The 21,723-nt window shown below is 43.7% G+C and overlaps 1 protein-coding gene across 2 annotated transcripts in view; it reads right to left on the bottom strand.

Annotated features, from left to right (window-relative positions):
- The window catches only part of LOC134927268 (ATP-dependent translocase ABCB1-like), a 406,228-nt gene that overhangs the window by 109,775 nt on the left and 274,730 nt on the right, over positions 1-21,723 (bottom strand). Inside the window, exon 18 of one of the 2 annotated variants that reach the window (XM_063921480.1) lies at positions 228-329. In XM_063921480.1, coding sequence (XP_063777550.1) covers positions 228-329 — 102 coding nt within the window. Of the gene's footprint in view, positions 1-227; positions 330-11,479; positions 12,237-21,723 lie in introns of those variants that run through there. The other variant, XM_063921481.1, reaches the window with a different exon arrangement.

The following is a 21,723-nucleotide window of genomic DNA, read 5'->3' as shown; positions in this document are numbered from 1 at the left end:
ATAGGCCCTTCATAAATCTCAGCTCCAGGCCCATGTGGACCTTAATCTGGCACTGGGGTCACCCGAATTTTGGGAGCCTCCCGCCCATTCCGGGAGGGTAGGCAAGTATGATTCAACTCAGCATCAACCCCTTAATGTAATTGTTTCTCCAGAGAATATTGCCGCTCCCCGTTTACTCACTCTCATCCCTAGTAATAGGCCAGGTGCAGGATACATGGGATACTAACCTGAAGGAAAAATGTCACAAAACTGACAACTCCGATTGCCAGAAATAACAGAGAATACATGGTGCTTTTTGCTTCCATCTCCTCGACCGGGCCTGCAAACAGCTGCAACGATAATCTACATGTACTAAGAGAGAACCTGTCACATTGTAAGCAGAAAATAATGCAGTTTCTCTATGTTCCCTCTTTTTCCACATAGAAAGACATTCTGGGCGGTAATCAATTCTTTTCACGGGGATCACTTTAGAAAGGAGATTGGACGTGATATATCATTTGAATACCGCCCTCTGTATGTAAGTGCACGGGGACAGGATGAATCTGTACTCTATACACACCAAAACTAGGCAAGAGAGCTATGACATACAGATGTGTCCTCTCTGATCTTATAAACTATTTGAGGCAGCCGTGACTAGATTGCTGCAATGGCACCAGCTTCCAAAGCAATGCATGGTATGTATGTTCCAGCGACCGTGTCCTAGGCTGACATGGCTAGTCACAATCGCCATGCAGCTGCATGAAGGACCCATTCGGTGGTAAGCTGGCGGAGGACCCGTCTGTAAGAAGGCGGCCACCCTGGAGAGTGCATACTGCATAGTGCAGGTGAATCTATTACTCAACAGGGGCTGATAAGGAAGTAAAGCAAATAAAAAGCAAGTACTGTAACTGTGCACTTCGGCAAAACCATGCTGCAGTGCAGGAGGGGCAGGTGTAACATGTGCAGAGAGACATAGATATGGGTGGTGTGTATCCAAACTGAAATCTAAACTGCAGTGTAAAAATAAAGCAGTCTACCACTGGGGACTATGGGAACCTACCTGTGGCTCTTCTGGATAAGGCGGGACTTACTTTTTCCCACACTATAGTTCCTTCTGGCACGCTCCCCGTTCTCTTCTCTCCCTTCGCTTATACAACCAGCCCGAAGGGTATGGATAGCAGTTGAGAAACTATTAGGGGATCCCTCTGTAGACCCTTGCTCTCCCGTCTGGAACAACATGAATTTCTCTGAAACCAGTAGTCTGGAGGGTAGTTTTGGTTGGATTTCTTTTGGAATTTCCGCATAGGTCAACTCTATCAAGATGGGGTTCTTCTTTCTTTTGATTATTTGTCTCATTCCTATACATTGTTTTTATTGATAGTTACAGCTCTGTCATGCATTGACTGCACAGTGGGGGGTACTGCTCCGTAACTCTCTGAATCCCCTGTCCATAAACTGGTTCGTACTGTGCCGTCTCGTAAGGAAGTTTCTTTTCTCTACTCCCTCCTCCACTCCTCCTCTCCTCCTCTGGGACCGATGCTTTAGGTGCTATTCACGCTAAATGGTTAGTAGATCTGGGCATGATTGATGATGAAGAGTGGGAACATGTCCTTGGTTCCCCAACAGAGGCCACAGTCTACGCTAGATTTCAACATATCCAGCTGTACATTTTACATAGGGTCTATTGGACCCCAAGCAAGCTGTTTCAAATCGGAGGTCCGGCATCCAATACCTGCCCTAAGTGCTCCGCTTCAGCTGCTGATTTCTGGCATCTCCTCTGGCTGTGTCCGTGGGTGTCCGCCTTTTGGGATGAAATAACGAACTGCATATATAACACTGGTATACAGATTCCTTTAATGAACCCACGTATTTTCATATTTGGCTTGGATTTACAGCCCTCTATACCCCCCTTCTTCTTTATGTGAATAATCTTCTCAGATTGTCCCTGTATGTATAGCCCATACCTGGATGGCCCATGACCCTCCTTCCTTTGCTGCCTGGGTGGCATTAGTTAACACTACACTTTCACATGAGCGTTTTATGTCTACTAAACATAAATGTCCAGCGATATATGATGAAGTATGGGGCCTCTGGAAGAACTCTCGGTATAGTCTTGATACCACCTCTTAAATTCTGCTGTTTATGGTTCGCTCAATAACTCTTTACTTTCGGCACACACTGACCTGCCTCTATGGGTGGTCTTCTGTATGCCGACTGACGGGATCCTGGCGCACAGTATACCAGCGCCGGGATCCCGACAGCCGGCATACCGACACTTATTCTCCCTCGTGGGGGTCCACGACCCCCCTGGAGGGAGAATAAAATAGTGTGGCGCCCGTAGCGTGGCGAGCGCAGCGAGCCCGCAAGGGGCTCATTTGCGCTCGCCACACTGTCGGTAAGCCGGCGGTCGGGCTCCCGGCGCCGGTATGCTGGTCGCCGGGAGCCCGACCGCCGGCATATCGTAGTGAACCCGCCTCTATATATACATGCAAGTAGACTTGTTATGAAATATTTAGATACGCAAGACTATTTCTATCTGATTATTGATCCTACGTGAATTGTATTACTTCTTCGTATCCTCATTTGAAATCTGAACTACTTAATTAATGTAATTCTATCCATAACGTGTTAGTTTTGTGCGAAATATATTATCGGGTATATCCATGCTATCATCTCTGATCTGCCAATGTTTACACATGCAATGCGCACATCTTAGTTTTTGTTATGTTTCTCTTGTTTTCCTGCGTTTCTTGAAAAACAATGAAAAAATACTTGATTAAAAAAAAAAAAAGAATAAAAAAAAAGGAGATTTATGGTAAGAACCAACAGGATAAAAGCTTTGACTGTTCCCGGGATGCTTAGTGCCGCCTCCTCTATATCCCCGCCTCCAGGCACTGGAGCTCAGTTTTGTTAACCAGTCCAATGCAGTAACAGGTAAGAGAGACGACAACAGTTACTAGCCACATACACCACATTCTCACGACAGGAGACGGTACCAGCGGCTAATGCCATACAAACCCAAAGAAGGTAAGTGCGTCACGGTGGGCGCCCTATGGAATCCAGTGTACCTTGCAGAAAGAGATTTAACAATGGTAAGTTCATACCATAAATCTCCATTTCTGCAGCGGGGTACACTGGTATTCCACAGGGTATAACATCGGGATGTCCTAAAGCAGTTCGTCATGGGAGGGGATGCACTGTAGCGGGCACAAGAATCTGGCGTCCAAAGGAGGCATCCTGGGAGGTGGAAGTATCGAAAGCATAGAACCTTATGAACGTGTTCACTGAGGACCATGTAGCCGCCTTGCACAATTGTTCAAGGATCGCACCACGGCGGGCCGCCCAAGAAGGTCCAACAGACCGAGTAGAATGGGCTTTGATGGTAGCAGGAGCTGGAAGGCCAGCCTGTACATAAAACAATTTTCTAGAGGTGAGAACACCCCAATTCCCGGCGCAAATGACCAATATATAATGTATAGTAGATGAATTAGTTAATTAATTCAAACATCAGCTGCAAACACTGGAGGATTGGCAAAATCCCCAATACCACAGAGAAAAATATAGAAAAGAATAGTGTATTACGCTAGATGTAATAATTGGTAGTTGCAAATAGGTGTCTGCTTTGACTACACACAAATAATTAAAGGAACTTGCTTGTTTGAATTATATAATTAAATTTAATAAAAATTACCACAAACATGACACAAAATTAAACCTATATGCACAATTGGTTAAAATCAATTCATATGTTGCCACCACACTGATAAAGAGCGCACTGACTGTGATAATTAGCTACAGTATAAATAAATGGCAGCACTGTATCTATGAGTCACTAAACAAACGCGCCTGGTCTGTTAATAAATGCAACAAATACTGCAACAATAGCCGATGCCTGTGAGAAAATAGTAACACAGTTTCTCTTTTCTTCCTGCTACTGGTATCCCAGTTCAGGGGATATGCTGTAGTAGTAATTAACCGATCCAGCGGGAAGTGTCCGGTAATAAAGCAAAGTTCTCGGAGATTGTACTTGTGGCATGTATGGCAATGAGCACCGCCGCTGATGTACGTTATACGGATCTTGCCGCTGTGCTGGCGGGCTAGTATTAGCGCTCGGCTGCCGCTTGAATTGTGACCGCTGGCTGGAGCGCTCGATCAGGTGTGCTCGAGCAGATGATTCTGTTAGTGCTTTTGTCAGTCGGTGGAACTCAGAGAGATGACGTCAATGCGTTTCGGCCCGTCACTAATCGGGACTTCCTCAAAACTGTGTTACTATTTTCTCACAGGCATCGGCTATTGTTGCAGTATTTGTTGCATTTATTAACAGACTAGGCGCGTTTGTTTAGTGACTCAAAGATACAGTGCTGCCATTTATTTATAGCTATTATCATAGTCAGTGCGCTCTTTATCAGTGTGGTGGTAACATATGAATTGATTTTAACCAATTGTGCATATACAGTTGTGCTCATAAGTTTACATACCCTAGCAGAATTTGTAATTTTCTGGCCATTTGTCAGAGAATATGAATGATAACTCACAAACTTTTCTTTCACTCATGGCTAGTGGTTGGGTGAAGCCATTTATTGTCAAATAACTGTGTTTACTCTTTTTAAATGATAATGACGACACAAACTACCCAAATGACCCGGATCAAATGTTTACATACCCTGGAGATTTTGGCCTGATAACATGCACACAAGTTGACACAAACGGGTTTGAATGGCTACTAAAGGTAACCATCCTCACCTGTGATCTGATTGCTTGTAATCAGTGTGTGTGTGTATAAAAGGTCACTGAGTTTCTGGACTCCTGAAAGACTCTTGCATCTTTCATCCAGTGCTGCACTGATGTGTCTGGATTCTGAGTCATGGGGAAAGCAAAAGAATTGTCAAAGGATCTGTGGGAAAAGGTAATTGAACTGTATAAAACAGGAAAAGTATAAAAAAAGATATCCAAGCAATTGAGAATGCCAATCAGCAGTGTTCAAACTCTAATTAAGAAGTGGAAAATGAGGAATTCTGTGGAAACCAAATCACGGTCAGGTAGACCAACAAAAATTTCAGCCACAACTGCCAGGAAAATTGTTCAGGATGCAAAGAAAAATCCACAAATAACTTCAGCTGAAATACAGGACTCTCTGAAAAAAAGTGGTGTGGTTGTTTCAAGATGCACAATAAGGAGGCATTTGAAGAAAAATGTGCTGCATGGTCGAGTCGCCAGAAGAAAGCCATTACTACGCAAATGCCACAAAGCATCCCGCTTACAATACTCCAAACAGCACAGAGACAAGCCTCAAAACTTCTGGAACAAAGTCATTGGGAGTGATGAGACCAAAATTGAACTTTTTGGCCACAACCATAAACGTTACATTTGGAGAGGAGTCAACAAGGCCTATGATGAAAGGTACACCATTCCTACTGTGAAACACGGCGGTGGATCGCTGATGTTTTGGGGATGTGTGAGCTACAAAGACACTGGAAACTTGGTAAAAATTGATGGGAAGATGAATGCAGCATGTTATCAGAAAATACTGGAGGAAAATTTGCACTCATCGGCCCGGAAGCTGCGCATGGGACGTACTTGGACGTTCCAACATAACAATGATCCAAAACACAAGGCTAAGTCGACCTGTCATTGGCTACAGCAGAATAAAGTGAAGGTTCTGGAGTGGCCATCTCAGTCTCCTGACCTCAATATCATTGAGCCAATCTAGGAAGATCTCAAACGTGCAGTTCATGCAAGACAGCCCAAGAATTTACAGGAACTGGAGGCTTTTTGCCAAGAAGAATGGGCAGCTTTACCATCTGAGAAAATAAAGAGCCTCATCCACAACTACCACAAAAGACTTCAAGCTGTCATTCATGTTAAAGGGGGCAATACACGGTATGGTATTAAGAACTGGGGTATGTAAACTTTTGATCAGGGTCATTTGGGTAGTTTGTGTTGTCATTATGATTTAAAAAGAGTAAACACAGTTGTCTGACAATAAATGGCTTCACCCAACCACTAACCGTGAGTGAAAGAAAAGCTTGTGAGTTATCATTTATTTTCTCTGACAAATGGCCAGAAAATCACAAATTCTGCTAGGGTATGTAAACTTATGAGCACAACTGTAGGTTTAATTTTGTGTCATGTTTGTGGTAATTTTTATTAAATTTAATTATATAATTCAAACAAGAAGTTCCTTTAATTATTTGTGTGTAGTCAAAGCAGACACCTATTTGTAACTACCAATTATTACATCTAGCGTAATACACTATTCTTTTCTATATTTTTCAGCCTGTACATAAGCATGTGCAATCACCATTCTAATCCATATGGCCAAGGTCTGCTTATTAGCAGGCCAGCTACGGTTGTGAAAACCAAAAAGGACAAAGAGAGAATCAGATCTCCTAAGCGAAGCTGTTCTCTTCACATAAATACGGAGAGTCCGTACCACATCCAAAGACCGCTCTTTTGAAGATAAACCTGGAGAGGAAAAGGCCGGAACCACAATCTAAGGTGGAAAGATGACACCACCTTAGGCAGATAACCAGGTCGAGTTCCAAGAACGGCCCAGTCATGGTGAAAAATCAGAAAGGGTGACCGACAGGACAAGGCACCCAAATCTGAAACCCGTCTAGCAGAGGCAATAGCCAGCAAAAACAAGACCTTAAGAGTAAACCACTTAAGGTCTACAGACTTAAGAGGTTCAAACGGAGACTCTTGTAAGGCATCCAGAACAACCGACAAATCCCAAGGAGCCACAGGAGGGACATAGGGAGGTTGAATCTGTAAAACACCCTAAGAGTATGTATGAACATCAGGCGGATCGCAATTTTTGCAGTAAAGACAATTTAAGGGAAACAGATAGTGCGCAGTCTAGCTGCTGGAAGAGACACACTTTCCTGAAGGATCCTACTCCCTTCACCATAAATACCACAAAGAAGAAAAAATGGAAAGTGTAACTTATCCTGCGCTCGTCTTTTTCATTGGTAATGGTCAAATACTCAAATGTAGATTTGTTGAAACATAAAAATTGAAGGAAAATGTATAATAGTGAAGCACAATTTAATACATTAAAATTCATATATCACACTTTAAAATTTCAAATACATGATCATAGCAGCAATGATTGACTGAAAATATATTGCACAGAAATCCCATGGGCAAACATCATAGGTGGATAATTACCAATGTTTAAAGAACTGTCAAAACAGTTCTAAACCAGCATGCGGGTTTTTGTTTTGGAGGATCCCGGAAATCCCCTCACTCCTCGTATGACTGGAACCAAATGGTAAGTCCTCCCGTGTGTCGTTCCACGGCTCCTGTGCGTTTCCACCGACGCGTTTCTACTCCAAACAGGAGTCTTTTTCAAGGTGTATAGTTTGTCATGCTGCTGCCTCCGTCCTAATATTTAAATTGTCTGATAACCAATGAAAACGTCACCTACTCACCTGGACCCTATACACAGTTGATCCTATCGTGTCCCATGGTCCTTTGCGGTAGGTGACGTTTCTTTGTATCCCCGGCTGTTTCCTCCTTCGGCACCATGTGGCGTGTATTTGGTTTCCATAGGAACTGATACTTCCGTGTCGTCTTTTTGTTTTGTTGTCTCCATAGTGACGGTCACTTCCTGTGGTGCTTCCGGATAACAGTAACATTCAAAGGTTTATGTGTCCTCTAAATCTCGTGTAGCTCTATCATTCCTGAAAGTCCACATGTGGTAAAAACTCCTATTTGTTGGAAAAACCATTTTGATCTTATTTGCTCGATCACCCGTGCCGCGGCGTCACTTCCGGTGATGTCATCTATTATGAATAGTAAACAATCTTAAAAGCATTGAAACACTTTTTAAAAATCAATAAATATATAGATCTAGCATATCGGAATGAATGTAAAACGCATGCTGCCCTCTCTCCCCCTTTAAAGAAACCATTTTATCTCAAAGTCGCTATTTAAACCTTCTGGTTTTAAAGTGCGCAATTCATAAATGGTTTGCATTTCTGATTGGGCCAGCTGGGTTGCAATATCATTTCTTCTCCAGTTGCCTTTAACATGTTTAATACCACAGAATTGTCTTATGGCGTTGGTATTACCTTGATGGCAAGTTCTAAAATGCTCTGAGAGTGCATGGGTAATTAAACCCTTTTTGATATTGCGGAGATGCTCTCCTATTCTGACTTTTAAGGGGCGAGAGGTTCGTCCAATGTACCAGAGTCCACATGCACATTCCATGCCATAAACTACATTTTTGCTGTTACATGTCATGAAGTCTGTGATTGCAGCCCTGGTTCCATTGATAGTAACCTCCGTGATTTTACTCCCATTCCCACGTATCCCCTTGCATCCTAAACACAACCCACAACGAAAAAAACCTTTTGATTTTATGGTGGTCATCGTTTTTTTTGGGGGGTGTGCACTCTTTACTAATTTATTTTTAATGTTGGGCGCTCTTCTATATATGCATTTTGGTTTTGGAGGAAGCAGGTCCCCTATTAACGGGTCTTTCTGTAAAATTTTCCAGTGTCTCTTTATTGACCCCTCCAATCTCTTATGTTGACTGCTAAAAGAAGTGATGAACGCCCATTCATAATTAATACTTTTTCTGTTGTCATCTTGGATACTTGATTTCAATAAATCTTTTCTGTTTATTTCAGCTACCTTATTTTTTGCGGTAACAATCCTATCATTATTGTAACCCGATGCTTCAAATTTTTTACTTAGTGTTTCCGCCTGTTCCTTATAAATTTTATCGTTGGTACAATTTCTTCTAAGTCGTTTGAATTGACTTTCTGGTATTGTCTCCAACCAATTAGGATGATGACAACTGGTGGACTTGATGTATGCCCCTGAATCGGTTGGTTTGATAAAAATTTTTGTATTTAACATATTTTCTTCTATGAAAACCGTTACATCTAGAAAATTGATTGTTTGTTCATTAATATCAAACGTGAAAAAAATATTCATATCGTTAGTATTAAGATAATTAAAAAATTCTTCCAGACTATCAGCTCCCCCCTTCCAAATAAAAAACACATCGTCTATGTACCTTTTCCAGGACACCAGGCTCGCCCCATGGGGACAGTGGTTCCAGATTTTTTCGTCCTCCCACTGCCCCATAAAGATATTCGCATAACTTGGGGCGAACCTGGTGCCCATCGCTGTGCCAACCTGTTGTACATAGAATGTGTTATTAAAAGAAAAATAGTTATTTTCTAAAATAAATTGCACCCCATCTTTAATAAAATCTTGTAAGTTTTGATCTAAAGTGCTATGGTTGAGGGCTGTGGAAAGTGCTTTTTGGCCATCTTTATGGTCTATAATGGTGTACAGCGACCTTACGTCCGCTGCCACCATTATAAAACCATCTTCCCACTTAATACCATCTAAAGTTTGTAGGAAGTCCCTTGTATCTTTTAGATGTGAGGGATATTTAGCCACTAATGGTTGCAGATAAAAGTCAATGTATTCTGATAAGTTTGACGTTATAGATCCCATCCCGGATACAATTGGCCTGCCCGGCGGTTTACAAGGATCTTTGTGAACCTTGGGCAGTATATACAGCACCGGAATTGTGGGTTCTTTATTAAAAAGGAAATTCACTTCTCTTTCTACTAGGAGGCCCAAATCACTATACTTTCTCAAGAGTACTTCCAGTTTATCTGTTATACCCTTTGTAGGGTCAGAGCGTAATTTCTTATAAGTTTGTCTATCGTCTAATTGCCTTAGGACTTCTGCATCGTAATCTTCCCTTGACATGATGACGATACCCCCCCCTTTATCTGAGGGTTTAATTATCAAATCTTCATTTTCCTTTAATCTTTTTAAGGCCTCCCGTTCTTTATATGTCAGATTCTTTTTGGGTAGATGTTTATCAAAGCCCTTAATATCGTCTGACACCAACTTCAAAAATGTTTCTAGGAAATTACCCCGCATATGGGATGGATTAAAAATGGATTTGGGTCTAAATGGGGTTCCATCTACTCTTTCTTCTGGTGGTTTTGGATTGTTGATAAAGAATTTTTTAATACTTAACTTTCTGATGAACTTGTTTAGGTCCACAAAAGTTTCAAATTTATTAAGGGGAAGAGATGGGGCAAATTTAAGCCCTTTTTCTAATAACGAGATCTCATCTTTTTCCAATTTGTGAGAACTAAGATTAAAAATTTTGATCTTTCCTTCTGTTGTGTTGTTTATCACAACATTAGGTTTGGACCGATTTCTATTCTTAGCTTTATTCTTTTTCTTGTTGGTTTTATATTTAATTTTGCTTTTCTTTCCCCCTCTTTTTCCTCTAGTTCTTATCTTATATACCCCCGTTGTCGTTCCCTGTGAAAAAAAGGGGAGGGTTCTTCATGCTGATGTTCTAATATCTCATATCTATTTCTTCCTTTGTATTGATCATCCCTCCTGTTATCTCTCCAAGTGTAATTGTCCACATGGGTTTCTCTCCCATGTCTCTCAATTCTTTCCCGTCTCAAATCCCTTATGTTTATTCTTTCTCGATATGATCTTTGATATCTCCTCTGTTGCAGAGGTTTCAACTGTGGATCAGTATAATTATTTGATATCAAACGATCTCGATATAGTTTATCCTGTCCCTCTTTTGGGCCTCTATTTCTATTCCGTATATTCCCATGTTCCCAAATATCCTGTTTAGGTGGTGAATTGACTTTATTTGGAGAAAAATCACTCTCACTGAGTGATTCTTCTCCTACCTCTTCTTCCTCCTCTTCCTCCTCTGTCTCATTGTTATGAGGAGTGGAGTCAGATTCTAACTTTTTGTCTCTGTTAAATTTCCTTACTTTACGGTCAATAATGATTTTTTCATTTTTCTTTAAATTAATTTCAATCCTTTTTTCCAGATCTTTATATTCTGCCAGACCTACAAAAGGATGAATAAGTAGCTTAAAACTTTCTATCTCTGTTTCTAGTTTGACCAATTCCTGCTTTCTGTCTAACACAATGAGGTTAATTAACTCCAAAGCGCAAGTGTCTAAAATTTTCTCCCACTCTCGTTTGAAGTCCTCATTTTGTGTGGAAAAGGATGGGGTTTTTTCTATACGTAGTCCCTTTGGTATGATTTTGTGGGAGAGGTACTTTTCCAGAGTCACCATCTCCCACCAAATCCTATTTTCTTTTAAAAGGACTTTCTCTAACTTTTTCATGGCACTCTCCAGACTCTCGTCCACCAGAGTGACCACTTCTCCATCCTCTCTGAAAACATAATTAAATGTATTTTTACGATTTTCTCTAATCTTAAACATACTGCAGCAGCAACCGAAACCCTTATGAAGGAAAACAAAGTATGCAGTAAAGACAATTTAAGGGAAACAGATAGTGCGCAGTCTAGCTGCTGGAAGAGACACACTTTCCTGAAGGATCCTACTCCCTTCACCATAAATACCACAAAGAAGAAAAAATGGAAAGTGTAACTTATCCTGCGCTCGTCTTTTTCATTGGTAATGGTCAAATACTCAAATGTAGATTTGTTGAAACATAAAAATTGAAGGAAAATGTATAATAGTGAAGCACAATTTAATACATTAAAATTCATATATCACACTTTAAAATTTCAAATACATGATCATAGCAGCAATGATTGACTGAAAATATATTGCACAGAAATCCCATGGGCAAACATCATAGGTGGATAATTACCAATGTTTAAAGAACTGTCAAAACAGTTCTAAACCAGCATGCGGGTTTTTGTTTTGGAGGATCCCGGAAATCCCCTCACTCCTCGTATGACTGGAACCAAATGGTAAGTCCTCCCGTGTGTCGTTCCACGGCTCCTGTGCGTTTCCACCGACGCGTTTCTACTCCAAACAGGAGTCTTTTTCAAGGTGTATAGTTTGTCATGCTGCTGCCTCCGTCCTAATATTTAAATTGTCTGATAACCAATGAAAACGTCACCTACTCACCTGGACCCTATACACAGTTGATCCTATCGTGTCCCATGGTCCTTTGCGGTAGGTGACGTTTCTTTGTATCCCCGGCTGTTTCCTCCTTCGGCACCATGTGGCGTGTATTTGGTTTCCATAGGAACTGATACTTCCGTGTCGTCTTTTTGTTTTGTTGTCTCCATAGTGACGGTCACTTCCTGTGGTGCTTCCGGATAACAGTAACATTCAAAGGTTTATGTGTCCTCTAAATCTCGTGTAGCTCTATCATTCCTGAAAGTCCACATGTGGTAAAAACTCCTATTTGTTGGAAAAACCATTTTGATCTTATTTGCTCGATCACCCGTGCCGCGGCGTCACTTCCGGTGATGTCATCTATTATGAATAGTAAACAATCTTAAAAGCATTGAAACACTTTTTAAAAATCAATAAATATATAGATCTAGCATATCGGAATGAATGTAAAACGCATGCTGCCCTCTCTCCCCCTTTAAAGAAACCATTTTATCTCAAAGTCGCTATTTAAACCTTCTGGTTTTAAAGTGCGCAATTCATAAATGGTTTGCATTTCTGATTGGGCCAGCTGGGTTGCAATATCATTTCTTCTCCAGTTGCCTTTAACATGTTTAATACCACAGAATTGTCTTATGGCGTTGGTATTACCTTGATGGCAAGTTCTAAAATGCTCTGAGAGTGCATGGGTAATTAAACCCTTTTTGATATTGCGGAGATGCTCTCCTATTCTGACTTTTAAGGGGCGAGAGGTTCGTCCAATGTACCAGAGTCCACATGCACATTCCATGCCATAAACTACATTTTTGCTGTTACATGTCATGAAGTCTGTGATTGCAGCCCTGGTTCCATTGATAGTAACCTCCGTGATTTTACTCCCATTCCCACGTATCCCCTTGCATCCTAAACACAACCCACAACGAAAAAAACCTTTTGATTTTATGGTGGTCATCATTTTTTTTGGGGGGTGTGCACTCTTTACTAATTTATTTTTAATGTTGGGCGCTCTTCTATATATGCATTTTGGTTTTGGAGGAAGCAGGTCCCCTATTAACGGGTCTTTCTGTAAAATTTTCCAGTGTCTCTTTATTGACCCCTCCAATCTCTTATGTTGACTGCTAAAAGAAGTGATGAACGCCCATTCATAATTAATACTTTTTCTGTTGTCATCTTGGAAACTTGATTTCAATAAATCTTTTCTGTTTATTTCAGCTACCTTATTTTTTGCGGTAACAATCCTATCATTATTGTAACCCGATGCTTCAAATTTTTTACTTAGTGTTTCCGCCTGTTCCTTATAAATTTTATCGTTGGTACAATTTCTTCTAAGTCGTTTGAATTGACTTTCTGGTATTGTCTCCAACCAATTAGGATGATGACAACTGGTGGACTTGATGTATGCCCCTGAATCGGTTGGTTTGATAAAAATTTTTGTATTTAACATATTTTCTTCTATGAAAACCGTTACATCTAGAAAATTGATTGTTTGTTCATTAATATCAAACGTGAAAAAAATATTCATATCGTTAGTATTAAGATAATTAAAAAATTCTTCCAGACTATCAGCTCCCCCCTTCCAAATAAAAAACACATCGTCTATGTACCTTTTCCAGGACACCAGGCTCGCCCCATGGGGACAGTGGTTCCAGATTTTTTCGTCCTCCCACTGCCCCATAAAGATATTCGCATAACTTGGGGCGAACCTGGTGCCCATCGCTGTGCCAACCTGTTGTACATAGAATGTGTTATTAAAAGAAAAATAGTTATTTTCTAAAATAAATTGCACCCCATCTTTAATAAAATCTTGTAAGTTTTGATCTAAAGTGCTATGGTTGAGGGCTGTGGAAAGTGCTTTTTGGCCATCTTTATGGTCTATAATGGTGTACAGCGACCTTACGTCCGCTGCCACCATTATAAAACCATCTTCCCACTTAATACCATCTAAAGTTTGTAGGAAGTCCCTTGTATCTTTTAGATGTGAGGGATATTTAGCCACTAATGGTTGCAGATAAAAGTCAATGTATTCTGATAAGTTTGACGTTATAGATCCCATCCCGGATACAATTGGCCTGCCCGGCGGTTTACAAGGATCTTTGTGAACCTTGGGCAGTATATACAGCACCGGAATTGTGGGTTCTTTATTAAAAAGGAAATTCACTTCTCTTTCTACTAGGAGGCCCAAATCACTATACTTTCTCAAGAGTACTTCCAGTTTATCTGTTATACCCTTTGTAGGGTCAGAGCGTAATTTCTTATAAGTTTGTCTATCGTCTAATTGCCTTAGGACTTCTGCATCGTAATCTTCCCTTGACATGATGACGATACCCCCCCCTTTATCTGAGGGTTTAATTATCAAATCTTCATTTTCCTTTAATCTTTTTAAGGCCTCCCGTTCTTTATATGTCAGATTCTTTTTGGGTAGATGTTTATCAAAGCCCTTAATATCGTCTGACACCAACTTCAAAAATGTTTCTAGGAAATTACCCCGCATATGGGATGGATTAAAAATGGATTTGGGTCTAAATGGGGTTCCATCTACTCTTTCTTCTGGTGGTTTTGGATTGTTGATAAAGAATTTTTTAATACTTAACTTTCTGATGAACTTGACGAGAACTTGAAAAAGACGAGCGCAGGATAAGTTACACTTTCCATTTTTTCTTCTTTGTGGATCGCAATTTTTCTCTGAAACCATATCAACAAGGCAGAGATATGAACCTTGAGGGAGGCCAGACGAAGGCCTAAGTCCAGGCCCTGTTGCAGAAAAGCCAAAAGTTTGGCCGTACTGAACGTGTATGCATCATAATTGTTAGACGCACACCAGGCGAAGTAAGAATACCAGACCCTATGATAAATCCGAGCAGAAGACGGTTTATGGGCCTTCAACATAGTCTGAATGACCGCCTCAGAAAAACCTTTGGCCCGCAGTACTGAAGCTTCAAGAGCCACGCTGTCAAAGCAAGCCGGGTCAAATCCTGGTAGACACAAGGGCCCTGAACGAGGAGGTCTGGACGCTGCGGAAGTAGGAGAGGATGCTCTATCTCGAGACCCTGCAGGTCTGAGAACCAATGCCATCTGGGCCACGCTGGAGCGATTATAAATAGTATTCCTCCTTCTTGCTTGAACTTCCGTATTACCCTGGGCAGAAGTGACACCGAAGGGAACACGTACGGCAGCCGAAAGTTCCATGGAATTGCCAGTGCGTCCACGAACGCTGCTTGAGGATCCCTTGTCCTCGCTCCGAAACCGGAACCTTGTGATTGTGTCGAGACACAATCAGTTCTACATCTGGTAGGCCCCACTTGTCCACTAGGAGTTGAAAGACTTCCGGATGAAGGCTCCACTCTACGACGTGTACGTCCTGATGACTGAGGAAGTCCTCTTACCAGTTGAGGTCTCCCGGAAAGAACACTGCCGATATGGCTGGCAGATGGCGTTCCGCCTATTGAAGTGATGATTTCTGTACGCCACCGTGGTGGCATTGTCTGACTGTGCTTGAACAGGCCTGTTCTGTACCAAAGGCAGAGCTAGTGTCAACGCATTGAACACTGCCCGCAATTCCAGAATGAGAGATTCCTCCCTGGTCAACCGACCCTAAAGAGAGTGTTGCTCCAACACCGCGCCCCAACCCTGCAGACTGGCATCCGCAGTTAAAGGACTCAGTTGGAGATCCAGAAGGGACGACCCCTGCTCAATTGCTGGTCCTGTAGCCACCTGGTCAGTGACAGGCAGTCAAAGAGATCATGCGAGTCCTAATCCGGTGAGGCAGGCCGTCCCATTTGGAAAAGATTAACCCCTGTAGCGGGCGGGAGTGAAATTGAGCGTATGCTACCATGTCGAAAGCCGACACCATGAGGCCTAGTACTTGCATCGTCGAGTGTATCGACATACGTGGGCGGGATAGGAAGCATCTTATCTTGTCCTGAAGTTTCAGTACCTCTTCTGGAGACAAAATCAACCGCTGGTTGTGGGTTTCCAATAGTGCTCCCAGGTGCACCATGCTCTGAGCAGGGACCAGTGAAGATTTCTTTCAGTTGATAAGCCACCCTTGGGCTTGCAGGAATTGGACCGTCAGTTCCAGATGACGAAGGAGATCTCTGGAGATTTCATCAGGATCAACAAGTCATCCAGATACGGCAGGATCCTGATACCCTGACGGTGGAGCAGAGCCGTCATGACCGCCATGACCTTGGTGAAAATTCTTGGAGCCATGGTCAGACCAAAAGGTAAGGCCTGGAATTGAAAATGTAGGTTGCCAATAGCAAACCACAGGTATTGCTGATGCGACACTGCAATAGGTATATGCAGGTAAGCATCCTGTATGTCCAGGGCTACCATATAGTCCTTGGGCTCCAAAGCCAGAACAACAGAGCGAAGAGTTTCCATACGGAATTTGGAAACTTTCACAAATTTGTTCAAAGACTTGAGGTTGAGAATGTCCCGGAAGACCCATTCAGTTTAGGGACTACGAACAGCGTTGAATAATACCCCCTACCTCTCTGGGACAGAGGCACCGGCACTATCACTCCTGTGTCCAGGAGGGATTGTACCACCAAATGTAGCGTTTTTGCCTTTACCAGATCCGAGGGAATGTTCGTCAAGCAAAGCGAGGAGGACGTTTCTTGAAAGAGAAGGCGTATCCGTGAGAGACGACTTCCTTACCCAAGTGTCCGAAGTGGTCTGTACCCATACCTGGGCAAACCGTAGAAGTTGGCCTCCCACCCTGGGAATCCCCAGGGAGAGGCCCGTCCCGTCATACACCAGGCGTGTCTGTTTTGGAAGCAGGCACATAAAGGTTTGTGTTAGGGTCTCCTGCCCTGTGCTGCCACGTCGTCATGGCAACCGGGAGACAAGTGCTAGTGGAGTAACCTGAGCGCAGCTGATACTCCGGTTCGGGTCTTTTGCTGTGCAGTGGTTATAGGCTCTGTGCACGGCAGGGGATCCGGTGCTGGTTTTTGTGCTCACAGTCTGTGAGGTCTGAGTGGGGCGTGGACAGCACCTGCTTTATAAGGCCTCTTTTCAGAGTAAGCAGATGCTGCTGAATCTTTGTTGGTTAGTCAGTTCATGAAAGTTAGCCAGTACTGTGTAGCTTTGTATTTGTATTTGTTTGTTGCTTACTGCAAATAGGCCTGGGGATTTGGTATTACACTCTGCCAATCCAGACCTAGCAGTAAGACTGGAGTCAGTCGTTTAGCTTGCTGGGGTTCTGTTACTACTCTGTGAACTTAGCAAGTTTGCGGCTGTATTCTAAGACTTGCCTGTCTAATCCTGTCTCACTGTGCTAGGTGTCAGGGGTCAGTTTAGTGGCAGTAAGCTAAAACCTGTGCACTGCAAGTGAGAATCAGGATTGTGGGGACTCTCCTTGTGTCTATCATTCCATCTCTGACCAAGGAGTTTACTGCCACACCCGTTGGTAACCCTTTAGGGTTTTGCTGTTGCCCTTAGCAACAGCATTTCGGGTTCTCTACGTATTAAAACACAACATCTTGCTTTTTACATCTGAGCAGTTCTAATACAAGGGAGATACCCAGTTCCTTAGCCTCTGGGCTTCTCTGTTCACTTTGTGTGTATTTTGTTACCCTATCACCTTCTGTGTACGTTATGTCATATTCCCCAGTTTGTCTGTGAGTCCATTTGTTTTGCATAACAGTTCAAACACCAGTACATTTCTGCAGGCACTGGTGTGCATAACATATTCAGCAGCCCAATACTCCTGTTGAAATTTTGTGGGAATATGGAGCATACCCCTCAAAATACGTTGCAACAGGTGGTCGATCAGGTGCAGGTCCTGACTCGACAATTTAATGATTTGTCCATTAAAATGCACACCTCCCAGGCTGCTGGCGGAGCTCCCGCAGCAGCAGCACCTGCAGGGGTTAAGGAGCCGAAAGTAAATCTCCCGGATCGTTTTTCTGGAGATCGCTCGCAGTTCTTTTGTTTCAAGGAGAGCTGCAAGCTATACTTCCGGCTTAGGCCTCAGTCTTCTGGGTCAGAGATTCAGCGGGTGGGCATAGTGATTTCCTTGCTACAAGGAGACCCACAGGTCTGGGCATATGGGTTGCAGCCTGACTGTCCGTCGCTTAAAAGTGTTGATGTTTTTTTTACGGCACTGGGCATGGTGTATGATGACCCTGACAAGACGGCCTCAGCCGAGGCTCAGATTTCGATCCTTAAGCAAGGGCGAAGGCCAGTTGAGGTTTACTGTACGGAGTTTCGGAGGTTGGCCCATGATACCCAGTGGAATGACCCAGCCCTGAGACACCAGTACCGAAGAGGTCTTTCTAACCAGATAAAGGACCAACTGGTACAATATCCCTTGCCTGATAGCTTGGATCAGCTCATGCAGTTATCCATCCGGGTGGATAGACGGCTGAGAGAGCGTAGGCTTGAAAGGGAGACTGAGATTTCCTTCCTTCCCAAGGGAACCGCAGACTCTGAGGAATTTTCTGAGGAGCCTATGCAGATTGGGGCTACCCGCCTCTCCTCGCGTGAGAAGATGCGGAGGAGACAGCAGGGGTTGTGTTTGTACTGTGAGAATAAAGGTCATGTGGTAGTATCATGCCCAGAAAAGCCGGAAAACTTCAGGGCCTGAGGGTGATGGGAAATATCCTGTCAGGCCAGAAGTCAGAATTTCCCAAGAAGACTTTTATCATTCCGGTGACCTTGAAGATCCTCGGTCAAACTGTCAAGACTGAGGCCTTTGTGGACAGTGGGGCCGACGGGGTTTTTATGGACCGCCAATTCGCCCTGAAACACTCTGTTCCCTTAGTACCCTTGGCATCGGAAATTGAGATTTGTGGGTTAAACGGGGAACCATTATCCCAAGGTAAAATTACCTCTTGCACTAGCCAGATTTCTTTGTTTATTGGAGCCACACACTCTGAAAAATTGTCCTTTTATGTGACTGTCTGTACTTTTGCCCCATTGGTGTTGGGGTTACCCTGGTTAAGGGCCCACAATCCTCAATTTGACTGGGTCTCTGGGGAGATTCTTAGTTGGGGTACTGATTGTTTCAGGAGTTGCTTGAGCCTTCCAGTCAGGCTCTCGCAGCTAAGTTTGCCAGGATTGCCAGGGTGTTATGCAGATTTTGCGGACGTGTTCTCCAAAAAAGTTGCAGAGGTACTACCTCCCCATCGCCCCTATGACTGTGCCATTGATTTGTTGCCAAATGCTAAGCTTCCCAAGAGCAGGTTGTGCTCCCTGTCACGTCCTGAGACTCAGGCTATGGCAGAGTACATTCAGGAGAACTTGGCTAAGGGATTTATCAGACCTTCACAGTCTCCAGTTGGGTCGGGGTTCTTCTTCGTGGGTAAAAAGGACGGTTCGTTGCGACCCTGCATCGACTTCAGGGAATTGAACCGTATCACGATTAAAAACTCATACCCACTGCCTCTCATTTCGGTCTTGTTTGACCAGCTTCGTACTGCCACCATTTTTTCTAAGATTGACCTACGCGGTGCGTACAATCTAATCCGAATAAGAGAGGGGGATGAATGGAAGACTGCCTTTAATACCCACTCAGGGCATTATGAATATTTGGTGATGCCTTTTGGGCTCTGTAATGCCCCGGCAGTCTTCCAGGATTTCATGAATGATGTGCTCAGGGAATATTTGGATAGATTCTTAGTTGTATACTTAGATGACATCCTAATCTTCTCCCATTCCCTGGAGGAACATCGGAAGCATGTACGCTTAGTCCTCCAGAAACTCAGAGACCACCGGCTTGGGGCGAAGCTGGAGAAGTGCGAATTTGAAGTTCAGCAAATCGCATTTCTAGGATATATTATCTCCCCAGAAGGTTTCCAAATGGAGGGTTCCAAGGTACAGGCAGTCCTGGATTGGGTGCAGCCCACTAGTTTGAAGGCGCTTCAGCGTTTCCTGGGCTTTGCGAATTTTTATAGACGATTTATCGCTGGATTTTCGTCTATAGTGGCGCCCTTGGTGGCACTCACTAAGAAAGGGGCAGATGTTGCTCACTGGTCTTGTGATGCTAAAGCGGCTTTTGCCCGTCTCAAAAGGGCATTTGTTTCGGCCAAGGTGCTGCGACACCCAGATCCAGAGCGTCCTTTTGTGGTGGAGGTGGATGCCTCTGAGATGGGTATTGGGGCAGTGCTTTCTCAGATGGGAGTGTCTGATAATCGCCTTCATCCCTGTGCTTACTTTTCCCGTAAATTTTCGCCTGCCGAGATGAATTATGACGTGGGTAACCGGGAATTGTTGGCTATTAAGGATGCACTCGAGGAGTGGAGACACTGGCTTGAGGGGGCTAAGTTTGTGGTCTCAATTCTCACTGACCATAAGAATCTGGCATATTTAGAGTCAGCGAAGCGTCTCAATGCCAGGCAGGCACGATGGGCTTTGTTTTTTGCTCGCTTTAATTTTTTGATAACATATCGCCCTGGGTCAAAAAACATCAAGGCTGATGCGCTCTCGCGGAGTTTTGCTCCAATCCAGGAGACCACCGAGGAGCCGTTGCCCATTGTTTCCCCATCATGTATTAAAGTGGGCATTACCCAGGACCTCTTATCATTAGTCCTTAGAGCACAGGAGCAGGCTCCTCCAGACCTTCCGGTAGGTCTTTTGTTTGTGCCTCCTAGGTTAAGACAGCGAGTGTTCCTGGAATTCCATGCCAAGAAGTCGGCAGGTCACCCGGGTATTGCCAGAACTCGGGAGTTGCTATCTAGGGCGGTGTGGTGGCCCTCGGTGGCTAAGGATGTGGATCAGTGGGTTCGGGCATGTGACATCTGTGCCCGAAATAAGACTCCTAGAGGGGTTCCTGTTGGCCCATTACATCCACTCTCTATCCCATCTAAGCCATGGACCCACATTTCAATGGATTTTGTGGTGGACTTGCCCAAATCCTCGGGGATGACAGCCATCTGGGTTGTCGTTGACAGGTTTTCGAAGATGGCGCACTTCGTTCCACTGGTTGGGCTGCCATCAGCCAGACGCCTGTCTGAATTATTTATGCTGCATGTTGTGCGTCTCCACGGGTTGCCACTTGATGTGGTCTCTGACCGCGGATCCCAGTTTGTGGCCAAATTCTGGAGGGCATTTTGTTCCGATCTCCAGATTTCTGTCAGCTTGTCGTCAGGCTACCATCCGCAGTCTAATGGGCAGACTGAAAGGGTGAACCAGTCTTTGGAGCAGTTCCTCGGGTGTTATGTCTCCAAGTGTCAGACTGACTGGGTTGCTCATCTGTCCATGGCGGAGTTTGCCTATAACAACGCGGCTCACTCTGCTACAGGGATCTCTCCCTTCCTTTGTGTGTATGGGCATCATCCTAAGGCCAATTCTTTTGACCCCCTGGACTCCACGCCTGGTGGTTCCTCTGTGGTTTCGGTCCTTAGAGGTATTTGGCGGAAAGTGAAGAAAGCCCTTGTGTCTGTGTCATTAGTGACCAAAAGGGTTTTTGATAAGCGGAAAAGACCCTGCAGCTTCAAATTAGGAGACTTCGTCTGGTTGTCTACCAAGAATTTGAAGTTGAGACAGCCATCTCATAAGTTAGGGCCCCGGTTCATCGGCCCTTATAAGATCACCAGGGTTATCAATCCGGTGGCATTTCAGTTAGATCTGCCCCGTTCTTTGGGTATCAATAAAACATTTCATTGTTCCCTTTTAAAACGGGCGATTAGTAATCCTTCTTCCAGTGGAAGACCTTCCCCTCTTCTGATACGTGGCCAGAGGGAGTTTGCTGTTGAAAGGATTCTTGACTCCAAGGTGGTTCGGGGTCGGCTGTCATTTTTGGTGCACTGGAAGGGGTATGGCCCGGAGGAGCGGTCGTGGGTGCGCAGTTGTGATCTTCATGCCCCCAGACTGATACGCTCTTTCTTCTCGCAGTTCCCCGATAAAC

The sequence above is a fragment of the Pseudophryne corroboree genome, chromosome 5 (genome assembly GCF_028390025.1).
Source record: "Pseudophryne corroboree isolate aPseCor3 chromosome 5, aPseCor3.hap2, whole genome shotgun sequence".
Taxonomy (NCBI): Eukaryota; Metazoa; Chordata; class Amphibia; order Anura; family Myobatrachidae; genus Pseudophryne; species Pseudophryne corroboree.
Note: the sequence above shows the minus strand (reverse complement) of the source record. Positions and strands in the feature narration are given on the sequence as shown.